At 45.2% G+C, this 19001-nt stretch overlaps 1 protein-coding gene across 2 annotated transcripts; it reads right to left on the reverse strand.

The window, feature by feature from the left end:
• Positions 1-1383: 1383 nt before the first annotated feature.
• On the reverse strand, positions 1384-18351 carry LOC119373745 (uncharacterized). 2 transcript variants are annotated; one of them, XM_037643811.1, is made up of 5 exons: positions 18179-18351; positions 9507-9646; positions 9384-9445; positions 3545-3637; positions 1384-1617 (listed from the first exon to the last, which is right to left on the reverse strand). In XM_037643811.1, the coding sequence occupies exons 1-5, from the start codon at positions 18278-18280 to the stop codon at positions 1400-1402; spliced, it is 615 nt and encodes a 204-aa protein (XP_037499739.1). In that variant the 5' UTR covers positions 18281-18351; the 3' UTR covers positions 1384-1399. The 2 variants fall into 2 exon arrangements, with proteins under 2 accessions (XP_037499739.1, XP_037499741.1); XM_037643813.1 differs by having other exon boundaries at positions 9502-9646.
• Positions 18352-19001: the final 650 nt, after the last annotated feature.

Below are 19001 nucleotides of genomic sequence, written 5' to 3' on the forward strand. Positions count from 1 at the left end.
AGGCCTGGTAGTCAATTCCTCGAAGGCGGTCAGCTCAGGAGAGAGGCCTAGCAACCGCCGACTGAAGCGGTGGACGGGAGTTGTAACTGGTGACGGCGCGTCAGGACTCGATGAACGGCTCCCAGATTGAGTGTGGAGCATCAGGCAGGGTTGCGGTCCAGCACCTCCACCAGTGTCGCGGTGCACCGTAAACGGACAACCAAGACGTTTTGCAGAAGAGCAAGCAGCCCGTTTTATGCAGCAGCATAGACAAGACCATAGACACAAAAACACGTCTTCTTCTTCGGTCAGAGTCCCGTTCCGCGAGACTCTCCGAGCCCACATCATCTTCTTCGTTGTCTGCATTAGAGCGGGCGCGGCATTTCGATGAGGTAGTAGATGTCCGCGACTATATATATATATATATATATATATATATATATATATATATGTATAGTTATTTCTCTATAATATTCTCTATCTCTGTGTACAGGGAAACCGCGGGGATACGATCACAGCTCTTACGAATTTCGTGGTGATACAAATGTTTAGTTGGTCCCGGCCAATTGGCCCATTGGCCTGGAATGTAATGCAGTACGGTTGTTGCGAATCGATATTCGCCCGGCGACGTTTGATGCGAGCGTACGCTACCGCCCAGACACGGAGAGGTGCTATCCGCACTGTCGCAGAAGACGCGCCAAGCACGTGTGAGCACGGGAAAGCAAGCGTGGGCATGTGCGCCGCACCGCCAAATCGTCAGAATCACGGTGTAAGAAACAGTTTCTTTACAGTAAGAATAAACCTTCAGAGACGCGTCACGGCCTCCGAGAGTGTGTGCGCTAATCTTTAATCCTCTGACGTGCCTCCATGTACCTTCGCGTTTAGATTACAGAGGGCATTAGCGCCATGGTTTTTTTTTCTAACACGTAGACGCGGGCTGCTGTCGTTGTACTGTGTTCACACGTGCCTGCCTCGTGCATCAGACATCCTATGAAAGGTGGACGAACACCGAAAGAAGGCGAGACGGTCTTGGCGAAGGCGAAGTATTACAGTACTAATCAAGATAATGATAATTAGAATAATGTTAACACCGCGTTAGTTGAAATCATAGCAATTATGACAGCTCTATTCAATATCATGTTCATTAAGGCCTGACTATTTAGGACCAAGGTAAATAATGCCCTCAAAATTGAGACCGAGCTGACGCGGTCTTCCCTACGAAGCAGACCGAAGAGACAAGCAGACCGAGTAGACGTTCAGCCACGTAAAAAAGCTGGAAGAAACTAGTTGATCACATGCTGCACTGATGGCTCCAGCTTTGCACCACTAGTGTAAGCTGGAATACCGAACTGTAATTCTATTCACGTCATCACATATGTGTAGAACCTATATGATGTGGTTGCCATTTTGCATATCTTTATTAGGCTTCGTTGTGACAAACAGTGTCGTGGGGTGATTTCCTTCCTTCAATGTCCAGGTCCTGCGAAGCTCGCGATTTTTCAAACATCTTCTGGCACATGTTTTTGTAAATGATGTGCCCTCCGCGGGTTTGCTTCTTGAATGATAGAAGACAAGGTCGGGCTGAGACAGCTACATCGGACGTGTTCCAGACTCGCAGGTCCACTTTGTTGACATGACCTGGCACAGAAAAAAAATGCGATAGGCAGTTACATGTGACAATTCTATTTTGAAAGTGTTTGCTAGCACAAAGAACAATAGTGATGTAACCAATATAGAGACCACAAGGCAAATTTTTGTCAATTTTATGCTTGCGTCGTGCGCCCTCCACTTTCCTATATAATAAAATTAGAAAGGCCTGGGCATGCAGGGTCACTGGTAGTGTTGCGTAGGGTTTGGTTTAAGGCAGCGCCTTTGATTTCTCCTGCCGTTTTGTTAGCTGGGAAAAAGCTCAATCCTAGTTTTAGAGCATCAACATAACCAAAGCTTGCGCACTTCGGCATAGCCGCGACAAAATTACGCTCATGCAAGAAAACCTTTAATGACATCCGTCACTAACGCTTTTTAATCAAGATTTCGCGACGAAGGTAACACTCTCTTCATATGGAAACTACTTCAGAAGTGTCACTGAAGTACCTGTATGATGGCTGTCGCAATTCTTATTTATCGAATTCCTTAATTATCGAATTCGTCAAATTAAACATGGCTGCAAGGCAGTTTGGCTCCACACTTATTTGTTGCATATCGCATGATCACTTAAATGAGATACGGAGAAATTGAGGTAAGCAATGTCACATCTTTAGCCTGGCGTAACCCTGCCCAACAATTTAACCTCGATGCGATAATGGCAGGAGCTTCTCAAGATTCAGATAATTAAATTTAAGCATAGATAAAATACCGCATGTTTAGTAATAGTTTACATTTAGTTATTATAATGCTTCTCCCGGGCCCCACACAATTTTTTACAATGAAATATCTAAATAAAAATACCTATAGTAGATATTCATGCCCAAAACGATTTGATCGGCTGCCCATAAAACACACTAAAGTTTGTCGGTATGCTTGCATGGCACGGTTCTTTACTCATATTGGATCTCTTGTCGAGACGTGTTTCTCAAGCGTGATTAGCGAAGTTTAAGACGCACGGTCCTACGACTTGCATTAATCACAGCAAACTCTCTTGGGCAACGGCGAAGCCAACCCGCTGAATCGAACTGAGCAGTGAAGGCTATAGAAAGGGAAGCTTCGCGGGACTTTGTGGTCCTGCACTTCAATTTTTTCTTCACGCTTACAACAGAAATTAGCCCGTTAAAACTTGCCGTACAAACGGCCAGTAACGCGTGCTAGATAAGCCTGTATAGCCTGCATATCTTTACATGGACCACTTCAATGCGAAAACGAAGCCGCAATATGGGTGAAACGCTGACTGTATTAGTGACTGTATTAATGATACATCGACTGTATTAGTGATACATATGTTGTATTGCGCAGCAAAAAAAGCTGTTTTTTCAAAAGATTGTTACAATCTGTATATCTAGAACATGCCTTACGGCTGAAATGAACAGTGCACCAGCGCATACTTGCGTTGCTTTGCATATATGAAGCTGAGTAACTCACAATCGAACATATTTCCAGTAGCGGTTGCCTTGTGGCTCAGTGTCCCTTTTTTTCATGTTTTAAACCTGCTCCATCTATAATATATAATTATTCCGTTAATACTTCCCAGTTTAGAGGAAGCGACGCAAGGCTCAACGGATATCCCAAGGATTCAGCGTTCCGCGAAGCATGAAGTAAATGACAGTGAGTGGTGCTGGAGACCACTTGAATATATCTGAGAAGCGGGTGAGAAATAACATTCAATACTTTGGCAATCTGCATATCAGAATTCAGTACATTAAGGTGTAAAGTAAATTGATTACGTTCTCTGTGAGCAATTGTAAATGTCATTTGCGGATGCCAAATGAGTTACACGCATTTGAGGGGTTAAATACGAAATATAACGACACGTGCGTTGACAGCAAGAACGAGTTAATCAGTCCATTTCAGGGAGAAAAGTGAAAACCAAAATGGGGTCCAAGTTTCGCGAAAAAAGAACAATAACACTAACCTACAAAGGAAGACATCGATAAGACTCTGAACACAGCACACTTGGCTTGTTTATCGAAAAACGTAATTTCGTGCTTCACTTTATATGTAGAACCTGAAAGGGAAGACAGAAATATGTGTTGGTAAGTGCGCTCTTACTCATCCTGGCATAACTTGCAACATTAACTCATCTTTATGACTTTTGGTGCCGAATTAGCGCTTTTAGACTTAGAAAAACTTAGATTAAATAACTGTGTGATCGGCCCATTGAGTGCATAACTTGTCGAAACTGAGATAAGGACTTGTCATGAGGACAACACTGAGTGCTATTGTTGCAAGATTTCTCTGTAGTTACTACAGATTCCGGATGAGGCGACAGACTAGTCCGTTATTAAACAGACATATTCTGTCGTTATAACAGAAGGCAATCCTATAGTGTATGCCTAGTTACAACAGACAGTCTATATCAAATATTTGTGGTACTGTAGAAATATCTGCTATCACATAAGGCACCGAAATATCAAAACAGAAATGTCCACGAAACAATGCGGAAAGTTTGTTGTAACACTACAGAAACCTATGGCCACAAGAGGCCTCCAACGGAGGTCCGCGACGGATGACGGGGAAACAACAGCATGGCATATCCAAAATCTCATATGATATCAGAGTTTTCTGTTATCGCATTCTCTTGTACTCTAATACTGTGTAGATTTACATGTCGCGGGTTTGGACACGGACTGTAATTTCTTACAATGCCCTGCAGTGTCTCGAAGCCTAGCCAGTGAGCAAAATTAGATTTTGTTTTGAAGATATGGTTCACTGGATGTAATAAGTGAAGCCAACGCCTCCTCTAGAAAGATGCCTGCGGCTATCCTTTGCTGGCTATCCCATTGCTGGCTATCCCATTGTAGCCGTCCTGCCTTGAGTTGTGGTCGCTTGTCGAGAGATGGCGCCACGTACTGCCCTATTGTTTTCAATGGGGCTAGCGTGGTGTGACATCGGGGGTGGTAATATGCGCATGCGCATATGTGTTGCAAGCGGCCACTGCAAGGCTCCCCAGCTACTGCCTCTATTAGAAATGAGGAAGGAGGTAAAGGGTAGGACAGGAGGTTTTAGGGGCGAAGCTCCTCTTAGTATAACCTTGTCACGCGTCTGGCGTAAGGCGTAAACGGCAATATACTACGACCCATCACCGATCCTTTGCAAACTGCCCACTACTTCGTCTTTGCAAACATCCCACTGCGATCCATCACTGATCCATTACTTCACCGACCATAAAGCCGTTTTAACGAAGGGGGAAAGGAAGCCACCTTTGCAACCTGCCCACTACTTTGTCTTTGCAAACATCCCACTACGACCCATCACCGATCCATCACTTCACCGACCATAAAGCCGCTAGATTGGAGGGCGAACGGAAGCCACGTCTAGCTACCATTTCCGATTATTAAAATTTCTTTTACAAATATATAGAGTGTTTGTCACGTCTTTGATGATGTACTGGGCTATCGCTTTGATTACTGCTGGGTGAAACCACTGAAGATTTCACGGTGTAACCATGATTGCTTCAGGAGCTTCGCCCAAGCTCTTCATCATTCACCCGTGGATATGCTGTGAATTTCTTGGCTCACATGGCACGCATCTTTCTAGAAGAGGCGTTGGTGAAGCAAACAGAAAACGTTGGTCTTTACGATAAACAGTTAGTGAGAAAACATTAGCTGTTGCCGCTGCGGTCGAAAGTGGTTTTAGTCTGTACAAATGTACTACCCAGGCGACGAAACCATAAATACTTGTCCAGCATTGTACATTCGGTGAATGCGTGTGCACGACCTACTACACCGCGGTTTCCTTACTTCATAGATAATTGACTTTAGGTTGTAGTTCAATATTGTTTGGTGGCTTTTGTTGTTCCCCATGAGTGTTTTTGAACGGAGGGGTAGGGGAGGGTGATATTATACTTACGTTTCATTCGGGGCCTTTCCACATCCGCATTATTGCTCATATGGGTTCGTTTACTAATAATAAACAGTGCATAGTGAGCTCTGTTTATGACGTGTGGCCGTGAGTGTGTGTGAATGAAGGAGTGCGATGTTGAGCCTAATTTTTAGGAAGAAAGCAGGAGGTGCGCAAGGAATGATGTAGGGTCGTACGTCATGGTAGAAGGCTTTTTTTGTAGGCGGTGTAGTTAGCTCAGGGAATTTTGATGGTAATACCACGAAGAGCCCGTGGGAGACACCAGAGCGAGGGAGCTAAATCTGAGGCTTCGGCGCAGAAATGCTTTGCACAGACATAACTTGATCGCTTACAAGATGCGTTACACTTTGAAGTCGGCAAGGAGACTATGGTTGGTGAGAGAATGATCACCGATAATTTTAGAACGTACGTCAGTAAGCATGAACAGCCTTCCTGGACGCTTTCCGTTGTGTAATAAAGAAGAGTAGCCTGCGCCTCTGCATTTAAGGCGGAAAGTTGGGCTAGTTGGTAACGTGAGTAATAGGACATGTTTACTAGCGAAAAAGACGTGGACGAGAAGAAGGAATACAGAAGAAGGAATAGCGTTGTCCTGTATTCCTTCTCGTCCACGGCTTTTCGCTTTTAAATATGTCCTATTATTCTGTGCCTCTGCAGTATCGACAATAGAATGAGCCTGTCGTTTGACCTTGACCGAGCGCTTGTAATCGATGCTCGTTCGCAGCCGTCTCCTGCTAGTAAATTTATCACAAAGTGGTAGAGTTTAAGTGTTTGCCCCAGCCTGGAACTTCTGACCCGCACTCTACCGCGCGTCTTCTGTTACGACGCAAGCGGCACTCTTTCAAGTCCTCCAAAGCGGGGCCCATCCTAATTTGAGCCGGTGCCTTTTTTCGGCGAGATCCTTCCATATACTTAGGGACACACGATAAAGATGTTGAAAAATACATGCATCTCCTCGTACGAGCGAGTGCATGTCTATAACTAGTAGAATGACGATATGAAGTGTAACCTCGCATCATTTCGTATTACGGGCAGTGTTACGGGCAGAAGTGTTACGGGCAGAAGTGTTACGGGCAGAACAACGCTTGCTTTATTGATCCTAAGTTTAGAGAGAATTTTTGAAGCCATACTGAAGACATCGGTTGCCTTTTCAAGCGTGTGTACTCGTCATTATCAGAGGAGAGGAAGGTAAAGCATATAATAGAGTGCACTGAGGGCAAAATTTACCAAACGTTAATATTCAGCAATCTTAGCACTTTCGTCGAAGCAGTAGAATTGTCAGAAATACGACGAGTCGCGCTGGCAACGTTTTCTCCTTCGAGGTCCCACTGCGTCTGACGACTATATATACAGCCTTAGCATCGGAGAAGACGACGGTCTTCTGGTATGAAAGATGCAGCAGCTTGCTCGCGCAGAGGTCTGTTGGCCAACTACCTTTGATGCTTGCGTACTGGGATAAATATTCATTTTTCCTTTGGCACCTACGATCCACGACTCCATCGAAGACCAAGTCGCCCAAACTATTCCCCGAGTCCCTGAATCAACGCCAGTTACATAACCTCTCTCGTAGGCAAAGTCAGTTGGCAGACAACGTCCACAGGCGTTCTCACTGTTCCTCGTCCAACTGCCACCGACATTTTCTCGGCTTCCTATGCCTCTGCCTGGCCGGCAGCATTTTAGGACATCACAGCCACGAGTCAGATTATTCCAAGCAATGGCTCTCCTACTATCACCGTGCAATGTTTTCCTTGTGGCACTGCTGGTCACATAGCGTCACTGCCGTCATCACACGCTCCCTGTCACGAACGCGCGTTACACCAATCATTCGCTGCAGCCTTCAAACGGCAGCACGAAATCATGGCGCCCACGGTTACCTTTGCGAGATCAAGCGAGGCAAAAAAAGAAAAGGAAACAACGATCAGATGGCGCCTGATGCGCGACCCCTTACCCCATCGACGGAGCAGACGGACGCTGAGACACTCAGCTGGCACGCAAGGTCTGGAAACATCCTGACATCAACGGTGCTACAAAGGGCGCATCCAACGCGGATAGACGAATATGCCAAAAAAAACTCCCTCCTTCCCCAACCTTCACCGTGCTAGGCACAGATGTGAAATGACGAAACATCTCGAACCCTGACACGAATAAAGGTCAGTTTCTTTCCCTAACATTCGGCGAGAGCTTTCCTTTCGTGCTCAGTTTCCCTTTGCGGTAGAGAATTCTTTCGGATCCAACCAAGTTTCGCGCAGTTGCCGACTTAAACTAACATCGAAGTTTTCTTGAATTGTACTTTAGACGTTCTTTTTTTGAAGGTTTGTGTTGATAAGTGCATCCCTGACGGATGTTAAAGGCGAAACCAAACTTTTAACTAGGTCACAAGCCGCCAACTAAGTCTTCAGAAATTTACGCCGCCTGCTTGTTTCGCCGGTCATTTATCCGCCACTTCGACGCTACAGCCCAGACGAAGATCCACACCACTGTCAACGGCACCGAATTCACGCCGTACTCGCTAAGTGCAAAGTGGGTTCGATGAATATGTCGTCGCCTGCACGTGTCGCACTTCGACAACACCTGAGCAATATTGATTGGATATAGACAAAGAGTTGTAGGCTGTCTTTTGGGCCCATAGAAAATGACCCGTTATTTGAATGACCACCCTTTTGGTCACAAGCCGCCAACTATGTCTTCAGAAATTTACGCCGCCTGCTTGCTTCGCCGGTCATTTATCCGCCACTTCGATGCTACAGCCCAGACGAAGATCCACACCACTGTCAACGGCACCGAATTCACGCCGTACTCGCTAAATGCAAAGTGGGTTCGATGAATATGTCGTCGCCTGCACGTGTCGCACTTCGACAACACCTGAGCAATATTGATTGGATATAGACAAAGAGTGGTAGGCTGTCTTTTGGGCCCATAGAAAATGACCCGCTATATGAATGACCACCCTTTTGTAGTCATCACGGAGCTACCCTCCTTCTGTTGATTGTGCAGCCGTAAGTATCTATCCGGCGGAAGTGTTCACGGGACACTTAAGCTTTAGGAGAACGGCATCTGCATTATTCTGTCGATTCACTCACGCGTTTCCTAACAATGCAACTGTCGTGACGTTCATTCAACTTCATGGCTGACATTGCTAACAGTGTGAGTATCAGTGCTATTTTGCAGGAAAGCTTAGAAATCATAGAAGTGGTCCTTGTTTAGGTGTGTAGCTGCCCGAGCGAATCCTGCTTTATCTGTGCTTTGGCACGCAGTCAGCGATGTGGTATCCGTTTTGTTGCTTACCCTTACGTTTGTAGAGTGTCATGATACAACTGGGTACGTCTCTGTAGACACCTTCATTGGTGTTTGCCGCCAGTCTGTTGGCTTCTTCATTTGTGGTGGACCAGTAGTGAGTAGTGGGATCTGCCCAATTTCCGAGGCACATACCCGTTCATGATGATAATAGCTCGGGGTCTTCTCGCAGCCACCGTTCCCTTTTCCGTTCCCTAGCAGTCTCTTGTACGTACCGCTGAATCCCTCCATACAGTAGCTTCAGCGAAGCTGAAGCCGGCCACTGTTTATTGCTTTTCTCAATTGCTGGTCACGTCTGTCTAGAAATCATAATTGGTGATTGCCGCCCGTCTGTTGCCTTTGTCATTTTCAGTGGATTAGCAGTGACTAGTGCCATTTGTCCAATTTCTGTGGCACAAACCCGTTCATGATGATGACTGTTTTTTTAACACACTTCTACAAACCATCATTTTTGCGGCCCGCTTCACGAATTTCGCTGTTAAATTTTACACCGTATCCCGAACACATAATGTACGTACATCTTGCACTGTAGTTACATAGTGCGCGCATATATAATGGACTTAGCGTTAAACCGGGAGTATAATAAATTTTTCACTTACCATAAGGATGGACATACATTATGTTTTTTTTATCAAATACTCCAACTAATCGGGTGTGCCGCCTGCAAATTAAGAAAAAAGACATCAACATGGCGCTTAAAAGTTCAGACAACCTTACAGTACTTCATTTCTGCTTTGTTGAGGAAGTAATGAGTGTAAATAACTTCTTTTTCCTGTATCACTTGATTGACGTCTGCTTGACACCAGCAGTTGCCCGTTCCTGTAGTAGCATATGTCCATATAGGTTTCGGTGTCCACAAAAACTGAAAGAAAAGGAAAGACATACGCAACAGCTAAAGAGATGTGCCTCACTTATCTTGAAAGCTGCATTGATGAAATGCATGTGAGGAGTTTACGTATCAGCATACACGGCAAGATCGACCCTGACACGTGGCTTCCAATGGCATGCGCCTAGGTACGCTACCATAGAGGAAGGAAGTGGTAAAACAGTTTTCGAAGTAGCAGGGTTTGAATGCTTTCCTGAGTTCCGTTGTAAGCAATATTGGCCGCGCTTTCAGACAATCTCCCACGTTTAAATGCACATTTACACCCCTATGAAGTGGACGGGAGGATGACCGCCGGTGCATCTCAATTGGTAGAGCAACGGACGCGTTATTCGAAGGTTGCAGTTGGGGCCTCTGCCGCCTGTATGCTATCGTTTTGTCCACTTTAATTTATTCACGTTTGTATAATAGTTACTACAAATAACATCCCCTATACCTTCTTTTGCTTGATTGTACGTTCGTGGTCATTATTATTGTGAAACAAATAAAAACAAGCCTTTATTATTCCCCTTCTTTCGCTTTCGTGTAGAGGTAACGTTCGTACTGTATAGAATATAGGCAGGTGGAAATTTCGTCAGAACGACTGGAATTTGGGTAAGGGCACAAACCAACTAAATTAAAAAAAGAGCACAGTGCATAGGATCAGTTGTAGCTGTGTTGGTTAGCGATTCCTTAGGCGAGCGAGCATTAAAAATATTTCTGAAAACGAAGATCTACTATAAACGGAAGTAAAGTAGTCAACTTCAGAAAATCATTGAACTAACAAACACCGAAAAATAATGTGGAATTTTACAGTCATTTATCATTTTACAGCCTTGTTTAGAGATCAGTTGACAAAATATAAGCGGCCATTTCCAACTCGAAGAATTATGCGCAACTACTGCAAGCACTGCAGATGCAACTTCCATTGGAATATTCAAAACGCTTTAAATGCATAAGCGTTTCTAAACCGACTGAAAAAGAAGACTGTCTGTCCATGTGTCTCGCAAGACGACTATAGCCGTAAGGACATATAATGAATGAATGAATAAACTTTAATAGAAGTCCGGCAGTTTCCTTCGGGCGAGACAGGGGGAAGAGGGGATTAATCCCTGTCCGGTCTCACCCTCCGACGATGATGATGGCGTCCGGTGACGGCTCAAAATCCTTGTACCCGGGCGGCATGTTCGGCTTGTCGGACGGCCCAAAAGTTACAAATCAGTGTTTTCGGCGGGGGCTCGCTTTGAAAACTAGCCCACAAGAGGTGCTGGTGTAGCTTGTAATAGTCTCTGTTTACGGCCGGTTTTCATTTTACGCGAATGTAATGTGTCAGTGCTCTGCTAGGTGTGCGTTCGCCCCACATTTTTAGTTAGGGATTGAGGCCCGCCAGTCTTGGCGACGAACTGGGTGTGGGGTGCCTCACGAATAGTAAATCCCACCCTCTTGGGCGGCGACCACATGAGCGGCTTCGTTTCACCCGTCCGCGCCAGTGCGTCCCGGGGTCCACAAAATTTCTGCATTCATTCCACAGTCTTGCAAACTCTAACGTTTTGATAATGTCATTGGCCACCGCATCTTCACTCGTTGTTGCTGTCAGCTGGGCTTCATACGAATCTGTCAGTATGCAAAAGGTATTGCAGATCAGCTCTTCGGAATGCCGCAAGGTGGCGAAAGTGCTAAGAAAGGGAAAGTAGACAACCACATTGTAGCGCGAAGCCAGAAAGAAATCCATACGGATTTCTCAGAAATAAAGCCTCTTATAAGGGTACTTGTTTGGGCTAGTTCGTATCTATTCAATGTTAGGTTACTGCGCACCACTTAGAGGATGAAGACTGAACCACACGAACACATTGCGCTTGTGTTCGTGTGGTTCAATTTTCATCCTCGAAGTGGTGCGCAGTAACGTAACAAAGCCTCTTATTTGCCGAAAAATTCGTCCTGGTCCGGGGGCGAATTTTTCAAATGCAAAAGTTATTCAGATGACTCTTGTTTACCGTGTTTCCTGCGTCAGTCGGGATATTGTTGCTCGCTCCCGATATGACCGACAACTCTGCATGTAAGGGTGCACCACCGGGAAGCACGCAGCTATGATAGCCACTGTAATGGGGCGCAGATGGGCTAACCCAAGCCGTACTTGTTCTTGCGTGTATGATTATTGCGTCAGTATAGATGTCAATGGTGTTATCGCATTTGCTGAGCTGCTGCCTTTTCTCAAATAGTTTGGTTTCCGTGTTGTGCCTGGCAATCGGGCGTTTTGCCTTCGTGCGCTTAGCAGTGCTACCCATGGTGGTGCTGTGGTCGTTTCCTCGTGCGCCAACCTCCCGTGAACTCTGTTGTCCCACGCCAAGATTTGTTTCCTTTGTGTTGTGTTTTCAAGTCGGTATCGCATTAGAATTCGTGCTTTATTGAATATGTCTCTTATTGGTAGTATTGACACAAGATTTAGCAGCTCTTCTTTCCTTGTGTGCTTCAGGAGCACAATGATAGTAGGAAGGGTCGTGTGTAACTGTTCCATTTCACTGAGGTCTCGTTCGGAGAACTTATACGCAGGTATTCATACAGAATCTTTCCGACAGCGACTATTCTGGCCTCTTTGCTGTCTTGTTCCACCATGTTTATTTGACATACGGCGGAGCATGTGCAACATCGTTACAGTGCTCTTTTTTCGTGTCAACCTAATGTGATAAACGTGGCATCGCCAACTTCCCCAGCCGCTGGCTGACACAAACGCTGCGCCGGACTAGCCATGCCTCATGGTACGACATTTCGTGGTTTTCGTTATTTTGTATTTAATAAGGCGAAATGCTCATATGCCTCACAAAGTACGAACTTTGACCGTTGGCGTTGGTGTCTCGCCTCCTGCGGCGTCGGGGACGAGTGGTGCAAAAAGTTATCATAACGTGATGACGTCATCATATGGCGTCATCATGACGACACAAATTCTGGCGTTACGTCATGTGACTTATCGTCACATAATGCTGTTGTAGCGCCATCCTGTGGGCGGCGAACAAAACCGAAGTGCGTGCGACATTAGAACATGAAAATAAAGGCAGAGCTTCGCAGTGACACATGAAGCCATGGCTTCTGTTCCCTGCTGGCGTCAATTCTGGTTCAGTCGCCTTGTTCCTTTGCTCCTGCGGCATAAGCCCACACCGTCATCACATGACGTCGTAGCTTGGCCAAAGGTGGGCTTATCACGGAGGCAGCGCAAAACCAGGTAAGGTGACTCAGATCCTGGAGGCAGTGCGAAACCACGCTAGGTGCAAACAGCTTTCGGAGGCTGGCAGGGCAGGATAACCACATCTCGGGAGCCTAGATGACCGGCCGTTCATGTGGGCTCCCTAATACGTCGACTGAGAATAAAAACAAGATGGCTTTTGCCTTCGAGTCGTCTTGGGTGAATGCACAAAGGACACTGTGATTTTCCTTCCTTCGGCATTCTACATCACAAAACAGGACGGGCCATAAAATTTCATCCTTCCAGAATGTTTTTCGTCGCGAGCTGCATTAAAATCGGATACAATATAACAAAACAATAGCCCCATAAAAAAGATCAGTTCCAAAAGAATCACCCTGTATTTACTACACTGGTTCTTACTTTCATCTGGTGTGCTGCCGGGCAGTATGCTCAGTCGGTTAGTTTTTATTATTTATATTAACGACAATGCGAACAACATGTCTTCACAAGAACCAATCTTGGTTCGCAATTGTATAATTCACCCAGCGATTACTAATAATAATGAGCACGCAATTACACAAAACGATTTTGATTTCATTAGCGATTGGAGCAGCTCTTGGCTAATGTCGGTAAATGCAAATAAGTCTACTGTGAAGTAACACTCTTCTCTCCTAGATATACCAAAGTAGATTTTTCCTAATATGTGATTAATAAACTTGTGTTTAATGTTAATTATTTGGAATATGTATGCGTAAGCTTAACGTCAAACCTTTGTTAGGTAACTCATATAAGTAACATCTGTAACAACGCATCACGGTCCTGTGGCAAATGACGCAAGAACGTATGAAATACACGGACTAATATACGCCGTTTTCCTTATGCAACATATATTCGCCCTCAAATTGGATTTCCCACATCGGTATGGTCACCTCATTGCGGTTATTTATGTAAAATACCAGAATCTGTTGAAAACATGCCCGCTAGAATGCTCTTACACAGTGATATCCAAAACACAAGCAATAACACATTTGAAAAACAATTTATATTTCCCTCTCTAAGCAGGCGTCGGGGTATAGAGCCTCTATAATATTATGACAATACATACATGTACCAAGGTCATTATCGGAAAGAATGCAAGTCTATTCAATAACGTCAGGAATATTGCATTATCCTACTTACTTCGCACGCATCCGTGGTGAAACCAACACATTAAACTCATGTGCCGTTCCACATGTCACTCGCTTGAGTTCATGAACTTTGCGGTTGTCATGGTACATGAACGCCATATGAAAAAAAATTCGTCACTCTGCTAACACGCATTTTCGTACAACCTGTTGTCTTCGTTTATTTCTGGTAATTATTTAAAAATAACTCACTGTACTTTTTATTGCTTCATTTTAATAAAGTGATCATCTGTGTAAGTGCTATCGCACACTTCTTTTGAAGTGCGAAGCATTTCTTAGCGAACCAAGCGCACTTGGAATCTATCTATCTATCTATCTATCTATCTATCTATCTATCTATCTATCTATCTATCTATCTATCTATCTATCTATCTATCTATCTATCTATCTATCTATCTATCTATCTATCTATCTATCTATCTGTCTGTCTGTGTCTGTCTGTCTGTCTGTCTGTCTGTCTGTCTGTCTGTCTGTCTGTCTGTCTGTCTGTCTGTCTGTTTGTCTAACTTGGTAGATACCGAAATTGGCACAGCAGGATGTGAGTGCATGATGAGCACGATTCGCTGATCGTGACAGGAATAACGTGGCTTCAATGTCCCGTACATCATGAAATCCTTTGCAACAATCATGTGTGGCCCACACCAACATACCGCAGCGTGTGGTATGAGGGTATGCGCCACAGTGGATTTATCATCATCGGCAGGAGCATGAACGGCGTGAACATCTGCGTGGGTTCGATTGTTGCCTTACCGACGCGTAGTTGGCCCTTCGCTGATTCGCAAAACGAAGAAATACGGGGTAGTGGGCACTTAACAACTGCACTCGCAGTAGGTTTTAAACGGCCATTGTTACGCGCACAGACATTCCTGTCCTTGCGGCATGATTGAGGTGTCCGCCGAGAAGCGAAGCGAGGCCACCGATTGAGAATGCAATGCGAACGCAGCCCAATAACGCTATTGAGTTCTACTCCTGAGGCAAAGCTCAAGCGTCCTCCAAGTTTATGTACTCGTAATCCCTGGGAACATTAGGCAAACCCAATCGTAGCCAAGGCGGCGAGTGTGGAAAGCTCACTTTTGCCAGAGGGCTTCACGAGACATGTGATCGCATAAGGTGGCAAATAAAATACCCATTAAATCCTGGCATGCAATCATAGGACACTAAGTCTGCTGGGACGAGGTGGTTACAATGAATGAACGGAAGAAGGGGAATATTTTCAGAGCTTCTCGTTTATTTGTTAGACAGAAGCAAAGTAATCCAGCAAATAAATGGGCGAAGCAAAGCGTTGGGGACATGAAGTGTTGTATTTATTCGCAGTGTATTAAAAGTATGACGTGAACTGAAATGAAATCAAATGGACGAAAAATCACCCTTTCGGTCGGTGGGATCCGAACCGACCTTAGAATTACGCGTGCGATGTTCTACCAATCTGTGTGTTTCACGACGCCATGATGCATGCGCCCTTTCCATAGCGGCAAAGTCGCGAAATTTCTCGTGATTTCGCAGGGTTTTGTTGTCGTGACACCGGTTGTGCCGGCTCCTACCGAAACTCTGCCAAACAGCAGAGGGCAGGAGAGGAAAATCAGGGCAGGTGCTTCCGTATCCATTGCGGTGGCCATTTCTGCACGTGTAAGGGTGGGAATGCTAGCCAGCGCCACTCGTAGCCAAAGGCAGGGAGGGGGGTACGCTCTTTTTTTTTCTAGAGAGCGTCACGCCAATTGGCGGAATTTTCTTTGGACTCATTTGCTCGTGTGTGACATAAAGAGGAGCACATCAGAAAAAAATTTCCCGCATTACGTTTTTCATAACGGTCGATATACGCAGAGTGTGAACGGTGGGCATTATCAATTAGTAAACCAGTACATCGCTAATCGAACTGTCTTTTAATGCATTTGATCAGTAAGTATAAGATTGGCGACACATTCAGGCAATAGCTATGGGAAAACTGTGAGGTGCGCAAGCTACGCACAGTGCTCATGGAGTGCATGGCGAAATTTTAGGGCTAAGTAATGAACGTACTTGGCGCGTCATATGAACGTACAGGGCGCGTCATATCGGAGTAAGGGTGACTCAACACTTACATCGGAGCCTTGGTTAACTTTAGCGGCCACATTTGCAGTGAAATGGCGTGGTTATCACGAGCGAATGCTCATAGAAGTCGTTATACTCAATCATCATGCTCATAGAAGTCGTTTCAATCGTCATGCTCCTGGATGTGTCCCTTCGACTGCTGTTTTCGATATATATGTGCATTGGTCACAATTTTGGCAAGAGCTATTATTGTACACTCCTTCTGAATACACTTTAAGTGGGAAGCCTTTCACTCCCATTTCAACACTGTTCCTGCATGACCCCGCTGAAGTATCACTTTGGAGCTCAATGCCCCTTATGTGCGAGGCACATTGCTGAGGTAGTCGCGAGGGTGTTTAGGAATTCCAGGCTTAGGTAACGTACCTTGTATCTTAAAACACAAGTTGAGGGCTTGTACCCGTTATGAGCTCTTTTTCAGCAACAATCCTCATTTTCCTTTAACCTTAGTTTTGCGCTGATGTTTTAAAGCGAATGCCTACTAATCCAAGTCTCGCAGGGTAATTCATCGCGTCGCATTGACCTTCCGCCTACCGAGCGCAACCGCACGCGCAAGGTGCGTCCGGCCGGCCTTGGCAAAAGAAGAGCTCTCAGCTGCGGCGGCCGTATTTCGATAGAGACAGGATGATAGAGGTCCGTGCGATAGTTGAATAACCCCAGAGGGTCGAAAATGTGCACGTTGAATAACCCCAGAGGGTCGAAATTTCTGAAGCCCCCACTACGGCGCCTGGCGTAATCATATAGTGGTTTTAGGACATAGAACCCCAACAATTATCATTATTGACAAATGAAGAGCCGCATGACTCGAGGAGGCGCGATCCAAAGGAATAGGAGACTGCACTTGGCACTTGGCGAGCTTGGAAGCTACTGCCGCAGGTGCTGTTATTTTGTCCTTGCTTCTCACTCGCTCCAAGTTACACCACATGATCTGCTATGGAGAGGCGTCACAGCTGCGCTCGCTCGGATCCTTGCCGCGGCGGTAACGTCTGACCAGACGAATCTTTAGCGGCTGATTCGCCGGCGGTGAGTCGCTCAGTATAGCCATGGGTAGCGCGCTAGTTCGGCCGTCTGTACGCGCGCGAACGCTATAGACAGGCTAAACCTAATGATGCAGTAGATACAGCTAGGCGGCAGGCTGCGAAACCTCGAGTAAAGGCAAAGTCACCTGCTGACACACCGCACCAAAGGGATGCCAGATTACACGTTATATAAAAGCTTACAAAGCGCAGAAGCGTGCCAAGATCGAAGCTGCTGCAGCCCCCACCTGCTCGCGTAGTATTTTCAAAACTAAGCCAAGGATGCCTTTCGTTCCAGGTAACTAGGGTTGCAAGAGGTAAACCTCCAAAAATGTTTACCCACATCACTCACCAAGCTATATTCAAGCGCAGCTGAAAACCTGATGAATGCACTACTGAATATTATGTATCATAAGCAGATATCGCACCGCAGCGTTCGCCTCGTCTCTATAGAACTGGCGTCTGCGCTCTAACGTGACTGCCGACCTTACGTCGGACCTTAAGCTACGCTTTAAGCTCCAATGTATAGTCGATGTAGCCCGAAATATACACACTACGTTCAATTTACACAACGTTCATTTACGCCGTAACACTTGGCTAATAGCCAAAGTTACGTAGCACAGGTAGCTCGCCGACTGCTTTGCATGCGACTGTTTCCCAGACTGCGTGGGACCTGCCAACATTTTTTACCGCAGTTACGAATGACGGCATGTTTTAAGATCTCACTGCGCATACATGAAGTATGAATTCAGAAGCCCATAATTGCGGACAGCTTACCCTACTGACAATTAAGGCTGAAATAAGGCCGGGCATGGTCTGAAGCCTAGTAGAGTGTTATAACAAGAGTGCGAAGGTTATGCTTTTTACAAAGCGCCGGGTACTTTTGCTAAATATACTTTTGGGAAAAAGCACTGCAATAATGCCACTTATTAGAGCGCACAAATCAGCTTTTGTAGAAATATAGACAAGTATATTGGAGCACAAAGAACAGTGTAACTAGCCTTACTGGAATCGAAAGTTTCCATTGATGACGACAAGGTGAAAACCTGAAAAGTAAGACATACATTACCTTTCTGATATTGTAAACCTTTTGCACAAGCGGAACCTTACAATCCACAATAATAAAATATGAGACAAGCAGAAGTGCGGAAGAGGGCTTTCCTAATATCATGTCTTCTCTGCAATCGCACCAGGCGAAAATACCTAATTATAACTGCAAAAACGATCAGATGACACATTTATATGTGGCAGGCGTTGAGAATAACCACAATATCCAGGAGACTAGATTTTGCTTGCATTAATTTAGAACAATGTCTTTGTATTGGATCACCATACTGCTATGGGCTTTAATGGGCACAAAAATACAATGAGAAAAAAATTGGCTGCCTGTTCCTTTTTTGTTCGGATTTGGTGAGAACATCTGCCAGCCAGGCGTTATTATTTGGTTTCTATATGGGCTTTTCACAAGAAAAACACGTTATGATAGTTTTATGAATTGCACATTGTTCTGTAAACCAATACACTAGCACGTTTCGACGCACTTCCTCAACTGCATGCTCTAATTTTGCAGCCGCTTACAACGAACATGTTTGCACTGAAGAGTCAAGCAATACTTGAAGGCCCGTTTATTGTTATGTTACGTTCGGCAAAAAGTCAACACAAGAAAGCGCAGGACAGAATATCGTATGCTGGCGACTTTCTTGCGTTCACTTCTGAAGCTGAAAAGTTTATATCCGTCATCGGGTACATGCATCACATTGGTCATGAAATTCTGCCGTTTACTGGTCTCATAGAAAAAAAAAACGCCAGGTCTGCTCGGAAAACGCAGCACAGTCACAGCGAAAGCTCGAAGAGCGGCATTTGTAGAGCCCAACTCTCTCGTGGCTACTAAT

Source organism: Rhipicephalus sanguineus, chromosome 11, assembly GCF_013339695.2.
Source record: "Rhipicephalus sanguineus isolate Rsan-2018 chromosome 11, BIME_Rsan_1.4, whole genome shotgun sequence".
NCBI lineage: Eukaryota > Metazoa > Arthropoda > Arachnida > Ixodida > Ixodidae > Rhipicephalus > Rhipicephalus sanguineus.

What these genes read in the sequence shown, in the direction of transcription:
- LOC119373745 (XM_037643811.1), bottom strand. Translation starts at nt 18,280, where the DNA reads ATGATATTAGGAAAGCCCTCTTCCGCACTTCTGCTTGTCTCATATTTT. An exon ending in AGGTTTACAATATCAGAAAG is followed by an intron (nt 9,647 to 18,178) that starts GTAATGTATGTC and finishes CTTTTCTTTCAG; the next exon opens with TTTTTGTGGACACCGAAACC. An exon ending in AATGTATGTCCATCCTTATG is followed by an intron (nt 3,638 to 9,383) that starts GTAAGTGAAAAA and finishes CTTCCCTTTCAG; the next exon opens with GTTCTACATATAAAGTGAAG.